Source organism: Gossypium raimondii, chromosome 5 (genome assembly GCF_025698545.1).
Source record: "Gossypium raimondii isolate GPD5lz chromosome 5, ASM2569854v1, whole genome shotgun sequence".
In the NCBI taxonomy this organism is placed as follows: domain Eukaryota; kingdom Viridiplantae; phylum Streptophyta; class Magnoliopsida; order Malvales; family Malvaceae; genus Gossypium; species Gossypium raimondii.
In genome coordinates, this window is record NC_068569.1 from 8,523,970 (window position 1) to 8,549,208 (window position 25,239).

Below are 25,239 nucleotides of genomic sequence, written 5' to 3' on the forward strand. Positions count from 1 at the left end.
AATCATGTTTAGTTTTTTAACATGGTTAGATGAAAATTGGAAATAAAGATGTAATCTATAATTTCTAAGGATAACATTCATAGGGCATTATAACAAGTTCGGCAACATCCCTCCAAGCATGGAAAGATGAAAGCATAACTATACCCGAACTCTTAAGCAAAATTCTTGACCAACACTCCATTAACCACATAATTTGCATCAAATTAAAAATCAGATAAAACACACACGTAGTATATGTATATAGTGGGATTAGAGACCAACACACTACAATTACATATAATGAGATTCAAACCTGATTATTTAATAACCAAAGCCTTTGTAATATTTATAAGTATACCTTTATTTAACTTTTAAACATAAATAATTTAACATTTTCTATATTTATATTATTGTATTGTATAGTTAATTTTCATATGATATAAAATTATATAATATTTGAAAATTATATTAAAAATTACATGAAATATAAAAAACTATCTATTTATAAAATTGAAAAAAAAGGCAAACCAAGTTGAGGTCTTAAATGTTTAACATTTTTTTATCTAAACATTCATAAATCTCAAATAAATTTTGGAGGGTGCTTATATAGATGTGTTTGGAATTTGAAATGGACATTTAACCACCGTTTGTATAGAGTTGGGATTTTGATTTTAGTTTTTCATTTTAGGCATAGATCATAGTTAGGATTGAAATGGTTTGGAAGATTAAATTACGAATTGGAACAAAACCCGTGTTTGGAAGATGAAAGGGAGCAGTTAGCAGAAAATGAAATTTCTTTTTCGCTTTTGTTGGGGTTTGGTGGTGGGTACATTTTTATTTTAATCATTTTCATGCCCTTTCTTATTAATTTTATCCATCAAAAGTAGATTAGTTCTCAATCGATTACTATTAAAAGTAAAAATTAACTAAAACAAAACCTGTTTACTTTAGCATAAGAGCATACATCCCAGTCAGATATCAACCAAATAAATCTCTAATATTTATGTTAATAAACCCTTAGCTAAGAGTTTTTATTTATATCAATACTCAATACGAATCAAAATTTTATTTGAAACTTATGCTGTTTTTCACGCCCTTTGAAGTTTGGTAAAAGCAGTGAGGCAGTGCAGTGTTTTAAAAGAGGGAAAGACAAAGAAAAAGGGAAATTCTTCTAGTTTGGTTGGTAATATTTCACCCTCTGCTATGCTGCATTTTACCAGCTCCTTCTACACAGGGGATGGTTTAGTCTTTTAGTTGGACACAGAGGGAGAGAGACATTTCATCTTTAATCATTGGTTCTAATTTATACGAAAAAAGAAATATACTAAAATTGGGTAAACTATGCTATTATTCTTTTAAATATGTGCAAGTTTTTGTTTTGATTATTTAAATAAAAAAGCTATAATTTGATCACTAATGTATTCAAGATTATTTTTTTAGTCACCCAACTGTTAAGTGATTAACGGTGACATTTTTTAGTTAGTATAATAACAATTTTAGTCTTTAACCTTTATATGTTTTGTTAATTTAACCCTAATTATGAAAAAAGCTCAAAATTATTTAAAAATTTAAAAATTCTATAAAAATTCATGTTATTGCAACAACAAATCTTCAGCATTGCCATAAAACCATGGAATGGATAAAAAACATATATCAATTTCTATCCATAACATAATATTCATCCCATACAAACTTAAATATGATTAAAACTAATGTTTATACAAGAAAAACAAGTTCCTGTTGCAATAACACTCAAAGATTGTTCAATATTGAGAAATAAGAATGAAAATAATCATTTAATAGAATTCAATAACAAACTAAAAACAAAACATAACCAAATTAATAATATCATCAAGTCGAGTTCCATGTCGTTGAAGAACTTCTTCTTCCGAGCTAATATTACATAGACTTGTAAAATTGACTTTGATGTCATTTTTTAGCAAAATTTTATTTTTAAACTTAATTCAAAATTTCATTTCATTTAAATTATTTTCAAAACCCAAATTATATTCTGAATATTTTTCTTTTAGGTGAAATTGATATAAAAATATAAAATTGACAATTAAAATTATTATTGTACCAATTAAAAATTGTTACCTTAACCACTTAAGGATTGAGTGACAAAAAAATTTCAAAAACATTAGTAACAAAATTATAATTTTTTTTAGCTAAGTGATGAACATGAAAACTTTCTGATAGTCAAGTGGCTAAAGATAGAATTTACCCTAAAAAATAACACATTGACATAAACATGTAGATTGTACTACGTACCATATGTGTTAAAAGTTATATAATACGGGAGATAGATTTCGTATAATAATTGCTGGCTAAGCAAACAAAACAAACCCCTCTTACCTTTAAATTTAATTAAATCCATCACAGTTGGCATTCAATCTATGCCATTTGTTGCAGTTGGCGTGGGAGATAGATAATGGGGAGCGAGTGCAATCAAAGCAAGCCCCGTTTCGACATTACAATGTCCAAGAGAACGAGGAAGACTAATGCTATTGCTAATGAGGATCTTAATCATTCAAATTCAACATTTGCTGGTTCCTCCATCTCTGAGCCTAGGAAACGTGACGACGAACAAGAAGATGAAAAAGAATCAGAAAACGAGGATCGTAAAAGCTTGAAGCAACTCATCAATGGCGATGAAACGGCAAGTACTTCTTCTCTGGGTCGTCGTTTCTCGGAAGAAGAAGAGCAACGTTTGCAGTTGGTGAAGAAGCAGCAACACTACGGCAATGGAGGAGTGAAAGGAATGATGAGTCGGTATGCTAAAGTTTTGAGCCATTTGGTCAAAGTGAAACGTGAGCCCAGTTTAGGGTCCAAGAAAAAACAGCTTCTCCGGCTAACCAATGTAGGCTAAGCTATTCATATTTGCCTGTCTTCACATTAATTCATTTCTCGGATCTCATCATCATGTCTCATAAGCATCTCATGCATGCATGCATCGACCATGCGCGTATGTTTACATATATGTTATATATGTGTATATATGTGTATATATATATGGACATAATTAAGATCTTGTGCTTATGCGTGATTCTACCTTTTTCTCATTGGATTCTATTGATATGATTAGTATTTTTTCAAAATAATTTATTATTACTGGGTGGGATTCTTAATACTTCTTTTTGTTATTAAATTAGGAGGTTGTTTGCTTTGATTATTATCCTTTTTACCTTTTAATATTTAGCATTTTTAATTTTTTTTTAGTTTCATTGTTTTATTTTCCCTTTGAATTATTAGTGATTTTTTAGGGTATTTATTAGTAATTTTTTTCTCAGCAAATAGGGTAATTTATGAAAAAAATTGAACAATTTATTAATCATTCATATTTAATATACAAATTAATCTTCGATATGATCATATAAATGAATGTCAAAACCAATTGAACTGTGGTTGGGGAATCAGGTTCGGGTTTAGATGAGCGATTGGGTGCGGTGCGATGCGGTACGTTTAGCTTACTTTTTGTCTCACGCTACAATATCGCTACAGTATCTAATCTCACCGCCTCCGCTGTTTACATTAACCGCAGGTAAACGCACCACTCATCCAAACTCACTCTTAGTTTATCAGTGTAAAATTGATAAGTAGAACACATTTGTTATTTAAATCCAGTAAATATTACCATCTAAATCTAACGCTATTAGTGATATTGAAATAATAAGCATGTGGTAATAACTAATAAGTAAATTAAGATATTGGATAAATTAGTTTTTGGATATTTCAAAAATTACCTATCAACTCTAAATAAAATTTAAATGGAAATAAAAATTATGGATCTCTGAAGAGTGGCAAAGAACTTAATGCCCCTTAAACTGAATATTAAGGTTAAGTTTTATAAATGAAAAAAAAAACACTATTGAGAGAGCTTTTCTCCGACCCCATTCATTTTATGAATTCTAAAAGAAATTGGCAGTAGAAATTGGTGCCACGGATATTAACTTATTTTATTGATTCTGATTTCGAGGGAAAATGAGTGAGTGAGACACCATAGATGTGGCTCTTACTAAAAATCTAACTAACTTTGGGGAGTTTTGAGTTGCAAATTGAACTCCTCTCCGACAGGTAGCATCAGTCTTGTTATCTCCACAACTTGGAATTGGGCATCCTTGCCTAATTTTGGCTTCAAAATTGGCTTTCCATTCAAAATTCTTGTGTTTCCAGGGCTTAACTCATACCCCTTCACCCTCCTCCTTTTTTCCAACCCCACGAATGTCACTTTATTTATCATCCATTTTTGACTCAAAGCATACTCTCCATTCTCAACCTCCGATCTAACAGATACGCTATCACCGGAATCTGCTCCATGAAATCTCACAAAACTCCACTTTCCCCCACCTTCTCCCATCTCCACTGCCTCTCCGTCGTCCAAGAATAGTTCCCCAGTGATGTTCTCCGTGTTGCTGACGGCCACCAGGAGTTGGAACGGCGTTTCCCGAGCGGCTTTCGTCGTCATTGCCTCTCCTTGCATGGCTATGATGTTTCCTTCTCGGACATGAACGTTTATATGATCAGGTGGTGCAGCGAGTGTGAAGTATTTCCCGGATGTTGCGCTCACTGAGTTGGAGTAATTGAAGAGGTCGAACCAGTTTCCTGTCGGGAAATAAGCATCGACTGAAACTACTCCCGGATGTAATGCAGGTGAAACCATTATACCTTTACCTACCAGAAACTGTGAATTGATTTCGTAAGTGTGAACATCTTGAGGGAATGTGAAGAACAGAGGCCTTGCAATGGGAGTCCCTTTCGTGTGTGCCTCGTACATTAGGGTGTAAAAGTATGGCAACAGGCGGTACCGGAGGCCCAGCACTTTCCTAGCTGTGGCAGCCACTGAATCCCAGATATAGAGCTCTTGCCGGATTGAATGAAGCTCCGAGTGATCTCTAGCGAAAGGGTAAAATGCCCCTAGCTGCATTAATGTACACCAATAAATAATGAATCAGTTGCGCAATGCTTCATTTTCTCTTGAAGTATGCTCCTAAATGGTATGAGATACAACCCTTTAAAAAACAAGATAAATTTAGGAACTTACTTGAATCCATCGCCTGCACAGCTCTTCAGTGGTATTCCCCGAAAAGCCGCATATATCAGCGCCAACCATTGGAATTCCAAAGAGTCCGAAGTTCAAAATGGATGGAATTGTATAAGCCAAATCCTCCCAGGTGGCTGCATTGTCACCAGTCCAGTGTGCTGTATATTTCCCAGAGCTTACAAACGTTGATCTGCTAAGTATAAATGGGCGTTTGCCGGTCAGATTGGTCAATGCCGCATGAGTTGCTTTGCATTCCAGTAAACCATACAGGTTATGAACATCGTATTCTGTCAGGTTACCAAAATGCAGAGCAGTTGCAGGAACTGTTTTGTTATTAATGGGTCGTTGAATTCCCTGGTTGTTGATCTTGTAAGGAGGATCATCCAAGGCTGAATTTGGCGTTGGAGGGGATGTTATGAAGTTGGATACCTCATTCATGTCGAGCCAAAGACCATCAACAGGGAGAATGTCTCGAAACAACTTGATCTCACCACCCCAATATGTTAGTGTTTGAGGGTTTACAAAATCTGGAAAGTAGACTCGACCAGGCCAAACTTCACCCAAATAAGGGATGCCATCTCTTTTTATGAATATATCAGCTTGCATCCCTCTGATGTAGCTTCCATATGAACTGTTTACACTGATACCTGTCAACATTGTAATCATAATGGTCATTATTTTATTATTTCCGTTGTCTCTGTCACCACCAATATATATATATGCATGTATCTTAATTTACCGGGATCTATGATGACCACATATTTTTGACCATTCCGATGAAGCTTATCGACGAGTTGTTTCATCTTGTCCTCCGGGAAGTTGACGGGGTCAAGAGTGAAGTCCTTAAATCCATCCATGTAATCGATGTCCGTCCACATAACTTCCAGAGGGATGTTAGCTTTGGCGTAGCCAGCAACCACACCCTCGAGGTCAGAAACGTTTTTGTAACCATATCGGCACTGATGGAATCCTTTGACAAGCAATGACCAAATTGGTGATGATTAATGCAATAAGTCAAAGATATAGACACCGAGTCTAGCAATCAACGTTATTGTTGATATCAACATACATGATATGGTAGTTATTTCTTTACAGAAATAAATAAAACATATAATGGAGGTGAAGGGAAAAGAATGGTGTTGTACAAAGGCTTTTGATACCACTTATTGTTGACTATTCGCATCTAAATGCTATGAGAAGTTTTCCTAAGCATGGATTTTTATGGGTTTTTTTCAAGGCTGGATCCTTGCATTTTGAATCAATTATAAATTACATATATCCCTCATTTTTAATCTCAACAAAAGCAACAAGCCAATATCTAGCTAATGTTTATTTAGATTTGAGAGAATCATATATGAACATGTGTCTAATATGAAAATATTACTTATAGAAAAAGTCATATATCGTATCATTATAAATATGATTTTTAAGACTAATTACTACAACCTTACTAAACCTTTAAATAATAGATCAAAGTTGAATGGTCATTATTTCAATTATTCTCCAAGAGTAGAAAAAGAACATATATATTCTTAAAAAAAAAACCAAACCTACGACGTAACGTAAGGACTAAGAAGACAACTAGAAAGGAGACGATTTATGTTTCCCTAGAGCGACCGGCTACAAAAATTCTTGTTTACTTTTTGGCCATGACTGATTATTGTAGTTCATTTTGGCTGAAACAACAAAGGTCCCTGGCTCACGTTGTTTCATCCTAAAGAAAAGGACTCTTTTGTTTTTCATTTCACTTTTTTAGGCTATTCATAAAAATCCGTTTTTAATATTCCGATCATCATAAAAATTAAAAAATAGAAAAGAATTGGGTAGTTACCGAAGGACCAATAAGGCATGGGAGCAGGGCGGCCAATAAGTTCAGTATACTGCTGCACGACGGTGTGGGGCAATGGTCCACCAAAAACATACAAGTCTATAATACCTCCAATGACCTTGTAAGTTATCCGGTTTGCTCCATAGACTATGTCCATTCCGTTGCTATTAAACAACAATACTCCATGGCTAGTTCCTGCCGCAATTCTGCCACTACCAGATGCTGATCTTACGTCAATGTAAAAGGGATGCGATCCATAAAGATTGAAGTCAAGATTAGCACTCGCTAAATCCGCATTCCATAACGTCAACGTGTCGTCGTGTTGTAACTTGAACGATCTCTTCGTGTGTTCCCCGAGTCCGTACAGAGACGACCTGTTTTCAGGCAGCGCCGAGGAGAGTTGGATGTATTGTTCCTTGAACACCAAGAAAGTGCGTGGGTCCGATGGGTCCGGTGATGCGTCGAAAAGGGTGTCGCCGGAGGATCGGCGTTTCACCGTGAACCCGAATGGTGTGGTGTTTTGGAGAGTGAAAATGAGGTCCGATGTTGGGTCCGACACCGAGCGTGTTTCCATTAGCTTCCGTGTCTGGTAGTTTGCTGGTGAGCCGAGGCTGAAAGGATTTTGGGATTGACGAGGAATAATTTCTTGTGGGATTTCCCATCTTTGATGCCCTGAATCTGTAACTCTGATTCTCAAACGATCGCTTGTCTCGAAGCTTCACACAGCAATTTTAAATCACTACGAATTGAGCTTGAAAATCTTTTAAGTTATAAAAAAAAAACATCTCAGTTGAAAAATTACCTGACGAAAAGATTGAGATTTTGAATATCAGGTCCATAAACAGAGGAGTTGCGGATAAGAGAAAGATCGGCGGCCAACCATTTTTGCTCCGGGTCAACGGAAACAGATTTCAGTTTGTAGCCATAACCAACTGCTTCATTAACCCCATGAACAACGGCCAAGTAAGAAGAAGTAGCAGAAAAGATAATAAAAAACAATAAAAGATGATGTAGCAAGTCCTTTTTTTGTGTTGTATTCATGGTTTTTGGGGTTTCAGACTGGATTGTCTGTATGAACTACTGGTTTTATTCCAATGGAGGACCAAGAGGATAAGGTGTCGCTTTCGTAGTCTGCCATATAATGCATATTTTATTTAATAGGTCTTCGTCTTCAATGATTCAATTTGAGATCCTAAGATGTATGCATAAGAAAACAATATCTGGCGATATCTCTGCAATCAGCCATGGAGCTTTTATTGGGTGAAGAGATTGTTGGCGAGAATATAAAATATTGAAAGAACTTTAAGAAAAGATTGATAGTCGGATTCCCTTTCCGCATTTTAGTTTGTTTATTGAAGTATATTTTTATCAGTGGGTAAAAAATATTAGGAATGTTTTATATTATGAGTGGGGTTATATTTTGTTTTGTTTTGCTCAATAAATTTATAATTTAGTTATTATATATTAGATCAAAAAGTAAATTTATGGTGTTTAAATGTTTTATATTAGTGGTCTTTAAATGTCTCAAACGTGTTCGTCATTTTATTTGGTTGATGTTTAAGGAATGCATTTTTACTAATAAGAAAAGTTGTAAAAAAAGTTTCTCGGAAGACTCTTCATAAGCGTTGAAGAATCTTGTCTCTACATGTTAAGAGATTGTTGTCAAGCAAAAGAAGTGTGGAAGTAATTAATTCCATCGAGGATTTCAACCCGATTCTTCTCTTCTTTGTTGGAGGTTTGGTTGTTTGCTAACTTGAAAATTGTATTTGATGTTGTATTTCTTCTCTTTTTGATATTATTTGTTGGAAGATTTAGAGAGAGTGAAATTTATGTGTGTTTCAAGGCGCCCATTTTAACATATTTAGTATGATCAATTCGTCGTGGTGGTAGGCAAGATCCATTAAGCAATGGCAGGTTACTATAGGGGGAATAATGTGAGTCGAATCAGGGATTAAAGATGGATTCTTCTGCCTACTGGTTCTTTAAACTAAATATAGATGGTGCTCAAAATCTGAATTCGAGTATTGTTTGGTCGATAGTAATAGCACAGGATGAGCAAGGTAGATGGATGTGAGGATTAGGAAGAAATATTTGAAGATAAAATGTGCTACAAGTTAAGCTACGGGCCATTTATGATGGCCTCCAATTAGCTTGGGAGACTAAATAGATTAACGTTATTATTAAAACAAATTATATTTTAACATTCAGCTAAAAATTTAATTTTACGTATCTAAAAACTATGCAGACGCGAATAAAAAGTGCTAGGAAAATTAGCATTGATTCCCTATCACAAGTCTGAAGCTTCATTTGTTCTCGTCTTTTCTTTTCATATATTGTGTCCAATTTCACTTTTGTAATCATTTGATTTGATTACTTCAATTTGGGACCCTCCGTCGCTTCATTCCTAATCAGCCTTTTTTACATCGCCAATCTCCTCCATTGGACTAATCTGTCAATTCCAACTCATCCAAGGCCCTGATCTTTGCTAACATTTGCCCACTTCTAATTTAGTCCCTCCTCTTTAATCCAAGCTCACCACTACTTCAAATTGTTCATTACATCTTCCACTGACACTGCTTTTCATCTCAATTTTTACCTCCTGCCATCCCTTTCTCTCTTATTATTATACCCATTTTATATTTTATCAACTTTACAACTTTTTTAATTTAGCCCCTTATCGTTAACCATTTTCATCTTACAGTCTCTTCATTTATCTCATTGAAGTTGACCTGACATTTTTGGGTTTGGCGAGGATTTTTTTTACAAGGTTTATTGCAATAATGTTTCTTAAGTTAGCTTTACCCTTAATATTAGAGGTAGTTCTTCCACGATCATATGTGTTACACTAATTATAGGTCGTTTTCCTCAAGATTTGTCTCGCCTATTATTGCTTGAAGTTATTCATGCCTTACTGCTTCTTTTATGGCACTTACAATCTTTTGTTTTGTGGTCTATATTGCCCTAGAATCCACATAACATGATTTATTCTTTAAGGCAACTCGACTTTATCAAAGGTGATGTTTCAAGGATCCTTGAATTTTGTACTTCGTTTAAAATAAATACTTGAGACGTTTAACAAGGTGTAATTGGTGAAATAGTTGTATGGGTAATCTCTTCTTCTTTTATTGTACCGTTCATAATGAACTATATGAGCTCATTGCACCAAATTGCTAATACAAAGTATGTGATGGAGGAAGATGTGACATTCCATACGATGGTAGGAGGCCGTGCAAATAGCTAATCTAGGGTAAAGATTTTGATAGAGTTTTGGCTAGTAGTCTCTCCTTGATGGAGGATATCAGGGATATTTACAATGGAGGGTTTGGCTATTAGCCATCTTCAACTCTTTACACGTGTCAAAAAAGAGGTTTTGTATTGAAATGCAATTTAGGGAGCAAAAGAGCTTTCTAACTAGGCGGTAATTGGATTTTATGGGTTTTGACGTTCTAAATAGAAAATATGAAGATTTAACGTGTAGACTGTAGAGTACATCGAAAATTTTCTAATATATATACATAATCAATTTTTATTAGGTAAAATCATTTTTATCATATTTTAATAAAATAAATTAGTTTAATCCGTATTTAACTAATAACTATTTATTCAAAATTTTGGACTTGATTAGTCCAATCCAATAATTTTAAATAAAGGTTTAATTATGAATTTTATATTTTATTTTACAAAAATCGAGAAATAAAGAGATAAATTTTAATATTTTATAAAAATTAAGAAGTTAATTCATGTGTTTGTATATATATGAATTTGAATTATTAATGTTAATTTGTTACTTATAAATTGTTGAATAATTTATTTTATTGATTTTTACATATTAAAATAGTTGAATAATAACTAAAATCTACTACATTGAACTAAAATCAGTATATATTTAAATTTAGATTAAAATAAATTTAAATATAATTCATTTATTATGATACTTAAATCCAAAATAATAATTATAAGAATCTAGTTATCTAAAAAATTAACATAGAGACTGAAACATCAACCGTTATTTATTCCAATTTATTGAAGAGAAAAAATGATAAACAAATTTTATTTATTAAAAAAGGAATTTGTAGAATTTGTTATTAGTTAATACAATTTTTGTTCTGTTTTGTCATAACAATATTATCTGTCTGTCCCCTGCAAGTTCATCTATTAAAAGCATTGTGATAATTAGCCAACGCAGTTTTTTTTTCGCTTTCCAATCTTCACTCCCGTCCTCACGTTTCCCAACAAAAAGCGAAGGAAATCATTTTCATCAATCCCCCCTATCACCCTTCTTTATCTTTCCCACGGAAACGAAGAGCAATCAGAAAACCTTGTGAAGAAAAAATGAGGGAAATCTTGCATATCCAAGGAGGTCAATGTGGGAACCAGATCGGGGCTAAGTTCTGGGAAGTCATATGCGATGAGCATGGAATCGACAACACTGGAAAGTATAACGGTGACTCCGATCTCCAGCTGGAGCGTATCAATGTCTACTACAATGAAGCCAGTGGCGGTAGGTATGTCCCTCGCGCTGTTCTCATGGATCTTGAACCTGGCACTATGGACTCCGTCAGATCCGGTCTTTTCGGCCAGATCTTTCGTCCCGATAACTTTGTTTTCGGTCAGTCTGGTGCTGGCAACAACTGGGCCAAGGGTCATTATACCGAGGGAGCTGAGCTCATTGATTCTGTTCTAGACGTTGTCAGAAAAGAGGCGGAGAATTGTGATTGTTTGCAGGGTATCTTTCAACCCTATAACTTTTACCCTCTTTTCCGGATATATTTTATTCGGTTTTACATTAAATTTCTCGTATTTGTCCTTTTTTTTTTTTTTGCTTTCTAAAATTGGGTGTGTTCTTGATCTTGGGTTCATTGAGCCGATAGCATTTTTGCAGTGCAGATATGTTCTCTTTTATACCTATGGAACGTTACTATTTCGAAGTAAAATTGTTATATATAAGAAGCAAATTGTTTAAATCGTTGAAATTCTTTCGTTGTCTTGATTGGAGGAATTGAATTTCATCTTCACCTGTCTTGCTTTGAAGTGACTGTGGTTGCATTATGGTTGGTTTGTGTTTGTATAGATAACATTTGTTGCAAGCTTCGTCCTCTATAATTCCATTTAACTTGATTATCCAACACATTTTATTACGTTTCCTGCAATTATGTTTAATATCAACCTTGTCTATGGTTGATGTTGACTGGCTTTGTTACTTCGTAGTCTCAGAAAGCTCACCAGAAAGGGAGTGGGAAAGGAAAAAAAGCCATGTCTGCTTTCGTATCTCACTTTTATGTGCCTTTGCGACAGGTTTTCAAGTTTGTCATTCATTGGGTGGCGGTACCGGATCTGGAATGGGAACCCTTCTTATTTCCAAGATCAGGGAGGAGTATCCAGATCGCATGATGTTGACATTTTCGGTCTTCCCTTCACCCAAGGTATCCGATACAGTTGTTGAACCATACAATGCTACCCTTTCTGTTCATCAGCTTGTTGAGAATGCTGATGAATGCATGGTGTTGGACAATGAAGCCCTGTACGACATCTGCTTCCGCACCCTCAAGCTCGCCACTCCTACCTGTAAGTTTTGATTTATCATTCCAAATGCCTAGTTTATTCTTTCATATTTGTTTCTTTGGATTGGGTTATAACTGGTATTTTCTTCCCACACTTCGTCAAAAACATTGATTGGCTCCTTGCAAGGGAATCAATTTCCCAAGTACATATGAACTGCCCATCAATTGATTCTTCTTTTAACTTGTCTCAGTTGGTGACCTCAACCACCTCATCTCTGCTACCATGAGTGGTGTTACATGCTGTCTACGGTTCCCTGGACAGCTGAACTCTGATCTCCGTAAGCTGGCGGTTAACCTTATCCCTTTCCCTCGACTACACTTCTTCATGGTTGGCTTTGCACCCTTGACATCCAGAGGATCACAGCAGTATAGGAACCTGACTGTTCCTGAACTGACTCAGCAGATGTGGGATGCCAAAAACATGATGTGTGCTGCTGACCCACGCCATGGCCGTTACCTAACTGCTTCTGCAATGTTCCGGGGTAAGATGAGCACTAAGGAGGTTGACGAACAAATGATTAATGTCCAGAATAAGAATTCGTCATACTTTGTTGAGTGGATCCCTAACAATGTGAAGTCTAGCGTGTGTGACATCCCACCTAAGGGTCTGAAAATGGCATCCACTTTCATCGGAAATTCTACTTCGATTCAGGAGATGTTTAGGAGGGTTAGTGAGCAGTTTACAGCTATGTTCAGGAGGAAAGCTTTCTTGCACTGGTACACTGGTGAGGGAATGGATGAGATGGAGTTTACCGAAGCTGAGAGCAACATGAATGATTTAGTTGCAGAGTACCAGCAATACCAGGATGCAACTGCTGACGACGAGGAGTATGAGGAAGGAGAGGAAGAAGAAGAGGAAGCTGCTTGAGTGAATAACGATATGTATATGTTTGTTGGGTGATGTTTATGTTGTCAAATCAAGATTGACATAACATAATATGTATGGTTGTTGTGGGTTTGTGGGTTCTTCCTTGTATCTTTGATGGATTGATTTCTTGTGTCTCTGCATTTGCTTCCAAAGCTTATGATGAATGATAAGATTTGAAGGACATGTTATTTGTCAACTACTATTTCTTTTTATATTTAAGAAATAAAACTTAATTTTTTTGAAGTGATGTTAAGAATTTGTAGTTCTAAAGCCAACTAGTCATTCAAATTCTCATTAACTATTAGAATTTCAATTACAATGCTTCTTTATAACATACAATGAATAGAAGCTAAAGATATACAAGAACTAATAGTGGCTGTGGCAGAAAGCTGAGCTGGGTTCATAAAGACAAGTTCAAAGAGTAAAAAATCACACTTTTAACACCATCAAACTAAAGCTGGCTACATAACAGCCTAAATGAAATAACCTTCATGTACTGGTTATGTCCCGGAAAACCTGAAGCCGATTCCTCCTCAATGAAACAGTGTTTGCTGATGCGTTATATCCACCCTTCACACCAAATGATTCTAGCTGTTGAGTTATATTCTCAATATGATGCTTAGAACGATCAGGATGTTGATAAATTATGTTGGAATTCAGATTTTCATCATTGAGAAATTCGTCCTTTTCTTCCTCTTCAACCATGTCTGCCCAGGTTTTCTTATTCGATGCAGCATCTGCCGGTTTTTCCACTCCGATTTCTGATTCATCTTTAGAAGAAACCAATGGTTCTACATTAAGACTTTGCACAGAATGAGTAGTCACACTGCTTGATAGCTTGCTAAATGAACCGTCAATGGATTCTTCAGCGCATCTTCCCCTTCTTTGATCTCTATTATTGAGCCATGACAAAGAGTTTCTTGGCTGAGTGAATAGAACTCCAGATAAGCCTTCCTGAGCTTCCTCTTCCCCTAGGCCAACTGCAGAATAGTTTTCAGACTTCGCATTACTTGAACTAAGTGGTTCTTCTTTAAGTTTCTGGATCGAAGGTGAAGGCACACTTTCAGTGGTTGTGGTTTGCTCAAAAGAGAGCTTCCGTATCGAATTTCTAACTGTAGTATCTTCTCCCCATCTTCCTCCTCTCCTCTGATCTGCAGTGTTGAAACCCCATGAACATCGTCTTGGTTGGGTTAACAAAACTTTTTCCGAGTTCTTCCTACTGGCTGCCAAGGAAGCATACATGTTTTTATGAGCAGAACCTACTTCTTGTCCAGCTGAATACCTCCAGCTTTCCTTCAGCTTGCTGCTGGAATACACAGACCCTTCACTCGGGCTTTCGAAATAGGAGCCTTTTCTCCACTTCTCGCTCAACATGGTTTGTGGAGAACATTGAAAACTACCTTTCAGTCCAATGGGTGTGCATTGTGAACTACTTGTGTCATCATATCCAGACAAGTTACCATTCTTCTCAATACACCAAGGGATATTATCACCATTTCTAGGAAGGAAAACGCTAGCTTCCTTCAAACTTCTATCCCTGCATGATGTCAAACATCTTCGAGTTTCATTCCCTTTTTCCGGTTCCTGTGCCCCTGCCGGCTCTAACTTTGACTGCGTTTCTACTTGCATAAGAATTTCCATAGCACGTTCATATGATTTGGAGTAAGACTCATCCATCTCTTCAGTTCCAGCTGAAACTTTAACATCCTGAAGCAGTGATTTTGCTTCACCAAGCCTATTCATGTGCATCAAGCATATTGCCAAGTTGCATTGCTTATTCTTATCTGGTTCCAGAGACAAAGCTTTTCTGTGATGATACAAACTCAATGTCAAATACATGTATATACACTTTTAAGAAATATAAACATAGCACACCATAGTATACCTGTAATGTTGTTCAGCAATTCCATAATTATGCTGCTGGAGATAGGCCCAGGCCAAATTCCCTAGTATCCTATAAAACATAAGACAAATTTGCAGAAAATATGAGTTGAAAGGATGAGGAGAATAAAGGGTAGGAATGCATGTAATATATCCCACCTTGATTTCTCTTGTTCAATAGTAATCTGAATCTTCTTCCCTTGAGATCTTGCAATCTTTGTCTTCTTCCCACCGAAAACGGTTCCTTCCTCGATGTTCCTCAGTTTGTTCAGAAGGATTTCAATCTCTTCATCAACCCTTCCAGACCTCTGCAACAACATATCATCATAATATTTTTTCTCTGAAAATTTCAAAATCCTCTTGTATGAAGCATAATACATTTCCATTCACTCCAATTAGCTATGACATTATGATCCTTAATCTGAACTAAACTCATTAATCTGAACTCAATTTACTAACAAGCAAATGAAAACTAAGCTCAACAGAAACAAATAAACATTTGAAGATAAAGATTGGCATGGTACCTTGTAGAGTTCAACAAGGACATTATCAAGAGACTCCTGAGAATCATAAGGGCAAAGATGCCGGAAAGATTTGATTGCCTCAATAGCCTCATCAGATCTATTCAATTGTTTCATCACAACAGCCATGTCTTTCAATGCACTATCAACACGATCTCCAGCATTAATGGCAGCCCAGAACAGGGAAACGGCCTTACTGGGATCCTTGTCTATCAACTGTGCATCCATAATCCAAAAAAATAAAAGAGCAACGTAAGTTCACATGGAATTCTAAAGCCTAAACTAGTAACCTGTAAGGTCACATGCAATTCGGATTTCCAGTTATACGGCCAATGGAGGAAAACAGAAAGAAACAAGATAAAATGAATTGGATCATCTCAGATACCAAGAAAATTTAGGGGATTCATCCATGCAAAAGAACCAGTAATCAAGAAAATATCCAGGAAACAGTAAGAAGAAAAATGGAAGGGAAAAGATAATATCATTTACGATATTGATAATGGGAAATGGTGTAATTAACCTGGACGTGCTTTGCCCTGCCATAAGGAGAATCAGAAGCTGGCACTTTGTGAATGACATGAAAGCAATCGCCATTGTTGGCAGGCGAAATTCTTTTCCTCTCTGACATTGGCAAGACGGTGGTGGACTGTACTTTCTTCCATGCAGGCGGCTGTGGGGTCAAGAAACCCCTCGCTGGACAGTGTTTGTCGCTTGACCACATCGATTCTCTGTTTTTTCTCACCAAAATCTCCAAACCCTTTTCAAGATTTTCCAAGAAAGTGTTTCTATCAGTCGAAAAGAAGAATTTTCGATCAATATACTAACGCTTCTATTACTATTGTAAATAAAGGAAAAGAGTCTTTATTAATTTGGATCAATGCTGTTGAGTATCTCTTTAATTTTCTCTTGTGGTGGGATTTAGGGAAGGGAAAGCCACTTTATCTCTTGAAAGTTTCTGTCGATACTTTGATAAAAGATTCGCGGAAACATTTAGAAACTGAGAGAGAAAATTGAAAGAGAAAAAGTGTGAAGACGGTGATGATGATGATAATTCGTTTTGGGAGGAGAAATCGGATGACAATCAAAAAGGAAATAGCCGTTATATAATTACTAGCCGTTGGGGTTTTACAGTGGCTTTCACTTACTTTTTACTGGGTTTTTATGGCATAATACCGAGTTTAGCCCTAATGTTTAACTCCTTTGTCATTTTGATCCTAATATTATTTTATCACTTTGACTTTCAACTGTCAAATTTTAATAAATTTACTTTTCTTTGAGTAAAAAACTTACTGAACTAATAAAATTTTAATGACAGCCACATTAATCTATGTGGCAGTCCTCCGCTATACTTTATAAAATTTAAGAAAATTTATACAGTTTTCTTTAAAAAAACTTATGTTAGTAACACGAAATGTCGATTAATGTGATTAAACTTTTAACAATTCGGCAAAAAAATTTCAACCATTCAATAAGTTTATCTTGTTCAAAAAATAATTTGATTAAAATTTAAAAGCTAAGATCAAAATAATCCAAAGAAAAAGAATTAGATATGAAGTGATAAAATCAGAAAACATTATGAACTAAATTTATTATTATGTCTTTTTATTACTTATTTTTGATAATTTACTTTTTACTTGTTTATTATTTCTTTTCTCTCATTCTAATCTCTTTGGAATTTGAATCCCAATTTGAAACATTTTAGGTCACCTTGATTTTATTGAAAAATAAAATAAAACTTTAAAATTTTAAACTATATAATTTAAAACTATCAAATTTGAGCACGAGAGTGATTCAACCTAAAGTTCTAAAATCAACCGAGGTATAAAAAAGCGAATGCCACGTATTGATTATGAATGTGTAAAAATAGCTCAACTCACCGAAAAAAAACTACTTTTTTCATTCAACAATTTTTTTCATAAATTTAACATTTAACATTTACTCATTTTATCAATTTGGTCCATATATTTTTATTACTTCGACTTTTAATCTTCAAATTTTAATCAAATGACTTTCTTTTGGACATCTGCTCTTCATAGACAAACTTGGGATTTGCGATCCCAGGTAAGATCGGTTCAGGATCATGGGATCCTTTTTTATCAGGTAGGAAGGGCTGTTGTACAAAATGTACTTCTAAGTAATTGCCGCTTAGATCCTATATCTATCTATATGAAGAAGAAATCATGTAACGAAGGGGATTCTTATGTGTACAAATGGTACTTCGAGCTTGGAACGAGCATGAAGAAATTAACGATACCTTCTTTATCTTTTGAGTTGTTCTGCTGGATCGGTCACTCAAGACCTTTGGTCTCTACCCGGACCCGAGAAAATTTAATTGAATTATTAAAATTTTAATAACATTAATGTGGTCACTTGTATGATAAACCACATATAATTATAAAAAATTAAAAAATAATAATTCAACAAACTTTAAAAATTTTTATTTTTATTTTTGGAAAATGTATCCATTCTAACAATGAAGTATATATAAATTATCATACGAGTTACCATATCAATACCATTAAAATTTTAACAATTCAATATTTTTGGTTAAAATAATAATTTCACTAATTTTTAAAAGTTAATGGCTAAAGTGACCCCAAAAATAAGAACCAAAATGGTAAAATGGATAAATATTAGTGACTAAATTTATTTTTATACCTATTTTTATACTCAAACTTTTTTTTTAAATTTATACCTATATATCAAAGTGAGATCCAAAGGATCTTCCCTACAAGACACATGTCACACACTCACCACGTTTCTTTTATTTTTCACATTTTATAAAAGTAGCTAAATTTCAAATTTGGTTCTTCTAACATGCTTAAATTTGATCTTTAATCTTTATACTTTAATTTTAACGATAAAAGTAGCTAATTTTAATTTTGGTCATTTTAATATGTTTAAAATTGAGATTTAATCATTATATTCTGATTTCTAATATATTTTGTTCTTTATATTTTTATAATATTATTAATTAATTTAATATTTTTATGATGTTATTAATTAATTCAAATAGTTAATATTAATTTTTCAATTAAAATATTACGTGATTATGCATATGACTAACTTTTATCCTATGCAATGTATGAATAAATTATATGAATTTATTATAACACGTTAAATTTATTTTAAAATTTAAAAGTTTATAAATTTTCATAAATTATATAAAACAATATAGGCTAAACATTGTATAAAACATTTTATGTTTCTCAACCCATTGATTGATTGAATAAATAAAATCTTTTGATAAATCTTCGTAATCTATGTTTAGGGTTTTATATTATGCTTAAATAATTTTAATTTTTGCAACATTTTAAAAATATTTTATACTAATTTTATTTTAATTTTGATATTAATAGTAAGTTCTTTAAACATGTTTTAAATTAAATATTTTATTTTTTATGATTTAAATTAATTATTTTAATTTTAATTGAAAATAGAACAATTTTAACTATGTTATTTAATAATTTAAATATGTATTTACTATATTATAAACATATTATAATTAGTATTAAAAATGTTTAAAACAATATTTATAAAGTGTTTTAGATGTGATATTTTAATCATAAAAATTAATATTTTACACTTCTTAAAACCTGTATTCTAATTCCAATCTTAAGTGAATTTTAAAGTACACTTTAGTTTAAACAGTTTTAATTTTAATCTTAACTGTTATGATTTTTTAATTTAAATAAATTATTTTAATTCTACTTTAAAAGAGTTTTAATGTTTTAAACTATATTAAAATTTTATCTTTTAAGGTATTAAATTATTATTTAACTTATGAGTTTTAAGTTTTTTAGGTAAAGAATCGGATTGTTTTTATAAATAATAGTATAATATTAAATTGTATTTTGTATTTAAAATTATTATAAAATTGCCAATATCACCTCATCACTATTTATTTGAATTTATTTTAGTTCATTTTTCTATATTTTATTTTGTTCAAATAATAATATTTATCTCTAATTTATATTAAAACTTATGAATAATATTTATAAATTAAAATAGTTATAAATCCGGGTTTGAATTGACTGTTTATTAAGTAAAATTATATTATATATCAATTAATATATGCCTGATGATCAAAAATATTTATTATCCCGGTTAGGTTGAAGTTACACTAATCATGTTATTATTTCATTTCATAGAAGTCAGCAATTCCGAATCAAATTGCTATACTGAAAGAAAAGGAGCGAAAGGCGGCGATACCCTCCAAGCTGTGTAATTCCTAATTCTTTTTTCTTTCATTTTTAAATTTAATTTCACTTTCTTTCTATCTCATGTAAAACTTTATGAAATTAAAAATCTGACATTTCCATAATAATATTTTGAATTTGTTGAAGATTCTGCTTTGCACTTTATTGAATATATTGAAATTTTCCTTCTATTTGTTGGGAATTTTTTTGTCATAAATATGAAGATTGAAGACGTGGATGTATTTTGTGTACTGGATTTGGCGTTGACTAATGATATTGATATCAAACTTTTGCGATTGATTTAGAATTCCTGATGCTTTTGTTACGTATGGTCAATGTTTTCTCTTACAGGTTTCTTTTCCTGCAAAGGTAATTTTTACTTTAGGGTTTTCAGGGAGGCTAAATTAGAATGCAAATTTTGGCTGAATGATGTACCAAAAGTTAAGTTTCTTTATGATTAGTTCCTTTTGTTTAAGTAATTATGTATACAAATATTATACTGTGGCTTTTTTCTACTATTTTTGCTGATTTTAGACATTTTTGTTAACGGAATATATTTCAGAGTCATACGATGATTGTTTATTTCTATTTTTTGTTTATTGTATCTTAGAGTTGTGTTTGATCTGGTGTCTTATAGTTTTCAGTTTTTGGCCCTTGGAAAAGACTTTGGAGGAGAGGAGTGGATCCGCTGGTCCGTCTTGGGCTGGCTTTGTTCATCTAACAACGGCTCTAAGGAGAGAACCTTGTGAAAAAATTAGAAGGGGCAAAGAGTGTATGCAGGCTTTTCCTAAATTCTTGATTGCATCCCCTTCATTTCACGGTGGTCGTGGTGCCCTACCTTCAGCTGGTGGGCATCCCGCGGATCTTACTTACCTTGCTGGTGGTGGGTGCTGATACAAGCATCTGTAAAGCTGTGAATGGAGCTATAGTGTTTTATTGTTGTTTTAGGAATTAGGACTACTTTTATACAGATGGTTACTGTGAAATGGCTTGAAGATAAAAGCTTTCTAGCGAAGAATGGAAAGTCTAAGCAGCTAGAAGATTCTTTCTCGTTTCTTCAAGGTTAGTTATTACTTTGTCTTTGTTTTTGTTTTCTTCTCTCTTCATTTATTGAATTCAATGGAGAAAATATCTGAAAGAAAAGCATTCTCGGAGAAAATCAATATGTTATTGTCAGATTTTGATGCTTTCTACTTGTACTTACATATGTTTTTAGAAGGTACGATGTAAAATAAAAGACCTTGAATCTAGTAATTTTTGGCTAATATGCAGTATTTTAGTGTATAAAGGCTTGCTTCTTACCCTAGATGCAAAAGTCAAATTCTTTATTGATTAGCATTATTTATGATGTATGCATGTCCCATGCATTTTAGTTCCTCTTGAGAGTAGGAGTTTAGTAAGCTTAATACAATTGCTGCCCTTCATCAAATTAGGCGGCATGCTAATGTTTGGCATTTTCCATACAGCATAGCTTCCTAGATATATAAGCGAATAGATATACAATTCCATTTACATTGGAATAAAGAACAGAATTTTCTTCTTAATCTGGTGCGCAAATAGATTTTATAGCTATATAATTTTAGAACAGGCTAAAAGGGTGAGTTGTTCATTGGACTCTTAGCATATTTATATATATATATTTCCTCCAATCTTGTTTTGAAAATCTTCAGAAATTTTTACAGGTATGAATTTCCCTATTTACTGCTTCGGTATCCAATCTCTTGAGGAAGACACTTCATTTGAAGGTATTTCATGCATCATTGAGGAAGAACAAAGTATATTGGATGCTGTTCTGCTATCTCAGGTATAGAACAAATGTAAAGCATACTTGTTGAGGTCTATCTATCACCTTTATTCATCTTTCTTGTTACTTTGGCAGTGGGAAGATCGGATGTTGAAAGATTGTTTCAAGTATGATGTGACAACCTCAGAAATTAAAGTATTATACCTACCTGTTTCTATCTTCTTTTCTTTTCTTTTCCTTTTTTGCTGTAAAGTTGGAATTACTGTAGTACACATAATTTCTGTGTTGCATTACATAGGTTGTTACTGGAAAGATGAAGTTTCTTTGTCAACTGAATGAAGGGCAGATAAAAGATCATCTTTCGAAATCTGAGGGAAATACACTCCTTGAATTGGATCCGTTTGTGTTTGACTGCGTGAAACACCAAGAGGAACTACTTTTTTGTCTTGCCAACAGTAAGAAGGCAAAATCTGAGCTTATTCCTTCAGCTTCTGTGCCTGACAGTGCCGTCTTAGTGATCATCAATGTAAGGCCCAAGTATTGCTTAACTTTTGACTGTAAGTTTAGTTCCTGTGTGAAGATGGTATATATATCCATATTATCAATATTGCGATATATGCTCAAAACTATTGTCTGGAAAAGAAATTTGTTTCCTTCTAATCTTTTCTTTCAACACGAGGGACCTAGAGTGTTTAGGGTATTCCACGTAACATATATACTAGAAATGTGTAAATGTTGCTTGAATACTTGGATCCTCATTGACTTGGGTTTGGCGTCCTTATATCAAGTCTGAATCACGTTCCCCGTGAATGAATTATGTATCTACCTTGATAGCAGCCATGTCAATCTTCATTAGGTTTCAGTCCCTTCTTTTGTTCATGATTTTTCAAGAAAGCTTCTATTTTTGTGGCATTGGAGTTCTCTTCCTGTATTTTAAGCCTCAAGCCATCATCTTTTAGCATGCTTTGGTAAGAGAACAAGAAAATATTGAAATTTACAGTTATGTAGCCCAAGAAGACCAGTAGACTTCCCTTTCTGCGTCCCTGATCTTAATGGCTGTTATATTTATTATGGGTGATAAGATATGTCAATGTAATCAGTCAGTTTAAGTTATATTCTTCTAACCTTGTACACTGGTTTTTAGGTAACCCCTATTGAATATGGTCACGTCTATCTGGTACCTTGTGCCTCAAACAGACTTTATCGTTTCCTCGATGCAAGATCCACTGAAATAATCGCAAGGCTTGCTGCAGAAATTAATAACCAATCATTTCGCATATTCTACAATTGCTATATACCTAATTGTTCTGGTGTATATTTTGAGGTATGAATTCAGTTCTGGTTCTTCTATTTTGCTTTATATTTCATGTTATTGTTGAACTCACAGATTGTTTTGTTGTTTTGCCTTCAAAGTTCGAGGATTATATTTCTCAATATTTCTTACCTTCATATAGTTATGTCTTTCTCTCTCGTTACTGATATGCAACTTTAGTTACTAAAAGTTACCACTGATACTTAGTTCTTTTTGTTTAATGTTTTGGATACTTCCACTCTTGGTTGTAAGCGGTGGTTCTTTTAGTCTTGAGGATGATCACTGCACTGTCAAATCGATGTTTGCATGTTTCTTCTTTTAGTATCTATGTACGTTCTTTGTACATGATGCATGCTTATAGCTATCATGGTTCTCTTATTTGATGTTGCAGGCTTGCTACTTCCCTCACCCTTTACCTGTGGAGTTCAGGCCTGCAGGTACTTTATTTGGTGCTAGTGGTAGGAGAGGGATTCACATATGTTCTATCATAGACTATCCTATTAAAACCCTCTCTTTCCAGACCACCCAAAATCTCAAAATACTGGCTGCAGCTATTTCTGAGATATGTTTTCAGTTAGAGGAAAAGAACATTCAATATAATCTGATGATTTCTGGTTCTGGCAAAAAGATTTTTTTGTTTCTTCAGGTAAGTAAGTTTGTTCATAGCTTGTAGATCTATCTCCTACTGCTGAAACTTGATATCTCATTAGTTTTATTGCGCACACACACATTTCATTGTTATAGCTAAAAAGGAGACTGTGTAGTTAGTTATTTCTACCTTGTCTAGGCTGTTGTTTTTTAAAATTTTAGTTTAGTCGTGCAATTTTGTACTTTCAGTTATAGTAAAATATTCAATAGTTTTAAAATTTGAAAATATGTAATTGAAATTGATTAATCAAACATCCATCTAACTCTGTAATGCTAAAGTATGACATGTCATATATAGCAAATAAAAACATGCTATGTGTCCATATAAGGTCACATAAAAAATGGGGTGCACTGCCGTGTAATAGATTATAGCCTAAAAGGTTGAAAGATTCCACATTTATGATGTGGTATGGTATGGACCTGTACATTTTTATTAAGTATTTTTAGAAAACATCGTACTTGGACCAACAGAGTAAATGGGATGTGCAAAATGATGAGTGAAGCAAATATGTCCTATGTTAGTATTACCCACTAAAAACATCACTTGTCAATATAATGCCATGTGATGGGTTATAGTCTAAATAGGGAGGAAAATTACACTAGAGATGTGGCAGTATATGGACGTGTGGCAAATTTTTATTAGTTATTTAAGAACATAATATATTTACCTATCATGGGATCTGCAATACTAGCAGGAAAGCAAAGTTTTGATATCATTAACTGGACAGGCTTACTGGTTGTCACATCAAATTATAATAGTTAATTTTAAGCATGATAGGGTACTGCAGCATCTGTAGAGCTTTATATGTAGACAATCATCATTTATGAAGAACAAGGAGACAGAAAATGTAAAACAGAACAGCCTTATGAGTGTATGATTTTGTCATCTTTAATTTCAGAACATAACAGTCTAGATTGTGGTAGGTTTGTTTTATCAAAATTGATGTCAAATTGGAGGATTCAATATTGTTGAAAACTTACTGATGGATTAATTTTAATCCATCCAACAGAAAACTTGTGCAGCCTCTCATGCCATCTCAGCCTGGGAATGTGGGGGCTACTTGTTGTTCAGGAATAGGTACCAATTTGATCAAGTTACTGAGGATGCCATGGTTAATAGACTGAGCAGTTTCTCCCTTGACGATAACAACTTTGAAGCGGTGAAGCAGCTTTGTTGCAGCATTGCCAGTAAATTTGATGTTTGATCTAAAAGTTTTTAAATGCATGTTTATATATTTTGGAATTATGTTGCTACTGGAATCTTGTTTTTCTCCTATTGCCTATTGGGAACTTAGGCTTGTAATAGGGGGTTGACTTGTTTGTTTATGAGGATGACAGGATCAAATGCTATATTTGGAAGTTGTTTTGCTGATCAGGATGGCTTTTATTTTGCTGATAAATGGAGAAATCAGTTGAAGTATTTGAAGGATATAAGAAAAGAGCTTTACATTACTACTTGTTCAATATCATTAATATAGCATTTGGAAAAGCTTGCACGAAAATTAATTCGCACCATTGATTTCAAAGTAATGTTGTATTTTATCTCTAGGTACGAAGTGAGATGATCTAAAAATAGAAGATAAATTTTGTTCACATTAAGTCTTTTGAGTTTGATCCCAAAAGTAAAATACTATTTCTGATACGCTAAGAAAAATAC

General features: G+C 33.7%; 5 protein-coding genes across 6 annotated transcripts; 3 read left to right on the forward strand and 2 right to left on the reverse strand.

Moving 5' to 3' along the window:
* The first annotated feature begins 2,323 nt into the window (after window positions 1-2,323).
* Window positions 2,324-3,018, forward strand: LOC105771284 (hypothetical protein). The gene has a single exon (XM_012592709.2). It carries the CDS (start codon window positions 2,411-2,413, stop codon window positions 2,846-2,848), a length of 438 nt encoding a protein of 145 aa, XP_012448163.1. The 5' UTR covers window positions 2,324-2,410; the 3' UTR covers window positions 2,849-3,018.
* Window positions 3,019-3,777: 759 nt separating this feature from the next.
* On the reverse strand, window positions 3,778-8,160 carry LOC105769275 (alpha-glucosidase). Its single transcript, XM_012589797.2, has 5 exons — window positions 7,651-8,160; window positions 6,852-7,564; window positions 5,760-5,990; window positions 5,021-5,667; window positions 3,778-4,897 (listed from the first exon to the last, which is right to left on the reverse strand). The coding sequence occupies exons 1-5, from the start codon at window positions 7,887-7,889 to the stop codon at window positions 4,007-4,009; spliced, it is 2,721 nt and encodes a 906-aa protein (XP_012445251.1). The 5' UTR covers window positions 7,890-8,160; the 3' UTR covers window positions 3,778-4,006.
* Window positions 8,161-10,994: 2,834 nt separating this feature from the next.
* On the forward strand, window positions 10,995-13,520 carry LOC105768985 (tubulin beta-5 chain). The gene is made up of 3 exons (XM_012589300.2): window positions 10,995-11,574; window positions 12,144-12,413; window positions 12,601-13,520. The coding sequence occupies exons 1-3, from the start codon at window positions 11,181-11,183 to the stop codon at window positions 13,275-13,277; spliced, it is 1,341 nt and encodes a 446-aa protein (XP_012444754.1). The 5' UTR covers window positions 10,995-11,180; the 3' UTR covers window positions 13,278-13,520.
* Window positions 13,521-13,540: 20 nt separating this feature from the next.
* LOC105768984 (protein POLLENLESS 3-LIKE 1) lies at window positions 13,541-16,738 on the reverse strand. Its single transcript, XM_012589299.2, has 5 exons — window positions 16,200-16,738; window positions 15,683-15,895; window positions 15,318-15,466; window positions 15,163-15,231; window positions 13,541-15,084 (listed from the first exon to the last, which is right to left on the reverse strand). Exons 1-5 carry the CDS (start codon window positions 16,398-16,400, stop codon window positions 13,767-13,769), a joined length of 1,950 nt encoding a protein of 649 aa, XP_012444753.1. The 5' UTR covers window positions 16,401-16,738; the 3' UTR covers window positions 13,541-13,766.
* Window positions 16,739-19,764: 3,026 nt separating this feature from the next.
* Window positions 19,765-24,957, forward strand: LOC105768677 (GDP-L-galactose phosphorylase 1). 2 transcript variants are annotated; one of them, XM_012588747.2, is made up of 8 exons: window positions 19,765-19,903; window positions 20,516-20,940; window positions 21,561-21,682; window positions 21,758-21,817; window positions 21,921-22,148; window positions 22,767-22,946; window positions 23,326-23,580; window positions 24,593-24,957. In XM_012588747.2, exons 2-8 carry the CDS (start codon window positions 20,850-20,852, stop codon window positions 24,785-24,787), a joined length of 1,131 nt encoding a protein of 376 aa, XP_012444201.1. In that variant the 5' UTR covers window positions 19,765-19,903; window positions 20,516-20,849; the 3' UTR covers window positions 24,788-24,957. The 2 variants fall into 2 exon arrangements, with proteins under 2 accessions (XP_012444201.1, XP_012444205.1); XM_012588751.2 differs by having other exon boundaries at window positions 20,523-20,940.
* Window positions 24,958-25,239: the final 282 nt, after the last annotated feature.

What these genes read in the sequence shown, in the direction of transcription:
- LOC105771284 (XM_012592709.2), top strand. Translation starts at nt 2,411, where the DNA reads ATGGGGAGCGAGTGCAATCAAAGCAAGCCCCGTTTCGACATTACAATG.
- LOC105769275 (XM_012589797.2), bottom strand. Translation starts at nt 7,889, where the DNA reads ATGAATACAACACAAAAAAAGGACTTGCTACATCATCTTTTATTGTTT. An exon ending in TGTGGTCATCATAGATCCCG is followed by an intron (nt 5,668 to 5,759) that starts GTAAATTAAGAT and finishes CAATGTTGACAG; the next exon opens with GTATCAGTGTAAACAGTTCA. An exon ending in TGTGCAGGCGATGGATTCAA is followed by an intron (nt 4,898 to 5,020) that starts GTAAGTTCCTAA and finishes ACATTAATGCAG; the next exon opens with CTAGGGGCATTTTACCCTTT.
- LOC105768985 (XM_012589300.2), top strand. Translation starts at nt 11,181, where the DNA reads ATGAGGGAAATCTTGCATATCCAAGGAGGTCAATGTGGGAACCAGATC. An exon ending in GAATTGTGATTGTTTGCAGG is followed by an intron (nt 11,575 to 12,143) that starts GTATCTTTCAAC and finishes CCTTTGCGACAG; the next exon opens with GTTTTCAAGTTTGTCATTCA. An exon ending in CAAGCTCGCCACTCCTACCT is followed by an intron (nt 12,414 to 12,600) that starts GTAAGTTTTGAT and finishes AACTTGTCTCAG; the next exon opens with TTGGTGACCTCAACCACCTC.
- LOC105768984 (XM_012589299.2), bottom strand. Translation starts at nt 16,400, where the DNA reads ATGTGGTCAAGCGACAAACACTGTCCAGCGAGGGGTTTCTTGACCCCA. An exon ending in GCAGGGCAAAGCACGTCCAG is followed by an intron (nt 15,896 to 16,199) that starts GTTAATTACACC and finishes ATGGATGCACAG; the next exon opens with TTGATAGACAAGGATCCCAG. An exon ending in TCCTTGTTGAACTCTACAAG is followed by an intron (nt 15,467 to 15,682) that starts GTACCATGCCAA and finishes ATGTTGTTGCAG; the next exon opens with AGGTCTGGAAGGGTTGATGA.
- LOC105768677 (XM_012588747.2), top strand. Translation starts at nt 20,850, where the DNA reads ATGGTTACTGTGAAATGGCTTGAAGATAAAAGCTTTCTAGCGAAGAAT. An exon ending in TTCTTTCTCGTTTCTTCAAG is followed by an intron (nt 20,941 to 21,560) that starts GTTAGTTATTAC and finishes AAATTTTTACAG; the next exon opens with GTATGAATTTCCCTATTTAC. An exon ending in TGACAACCTCAGAAATTAAA is followed by an intron (nt 21,818 to 21,920) that starts GTATTATACCTA and finishes TGCATTACATAG; the next exon opens with GTTGTTACTGGAAAGATGAA.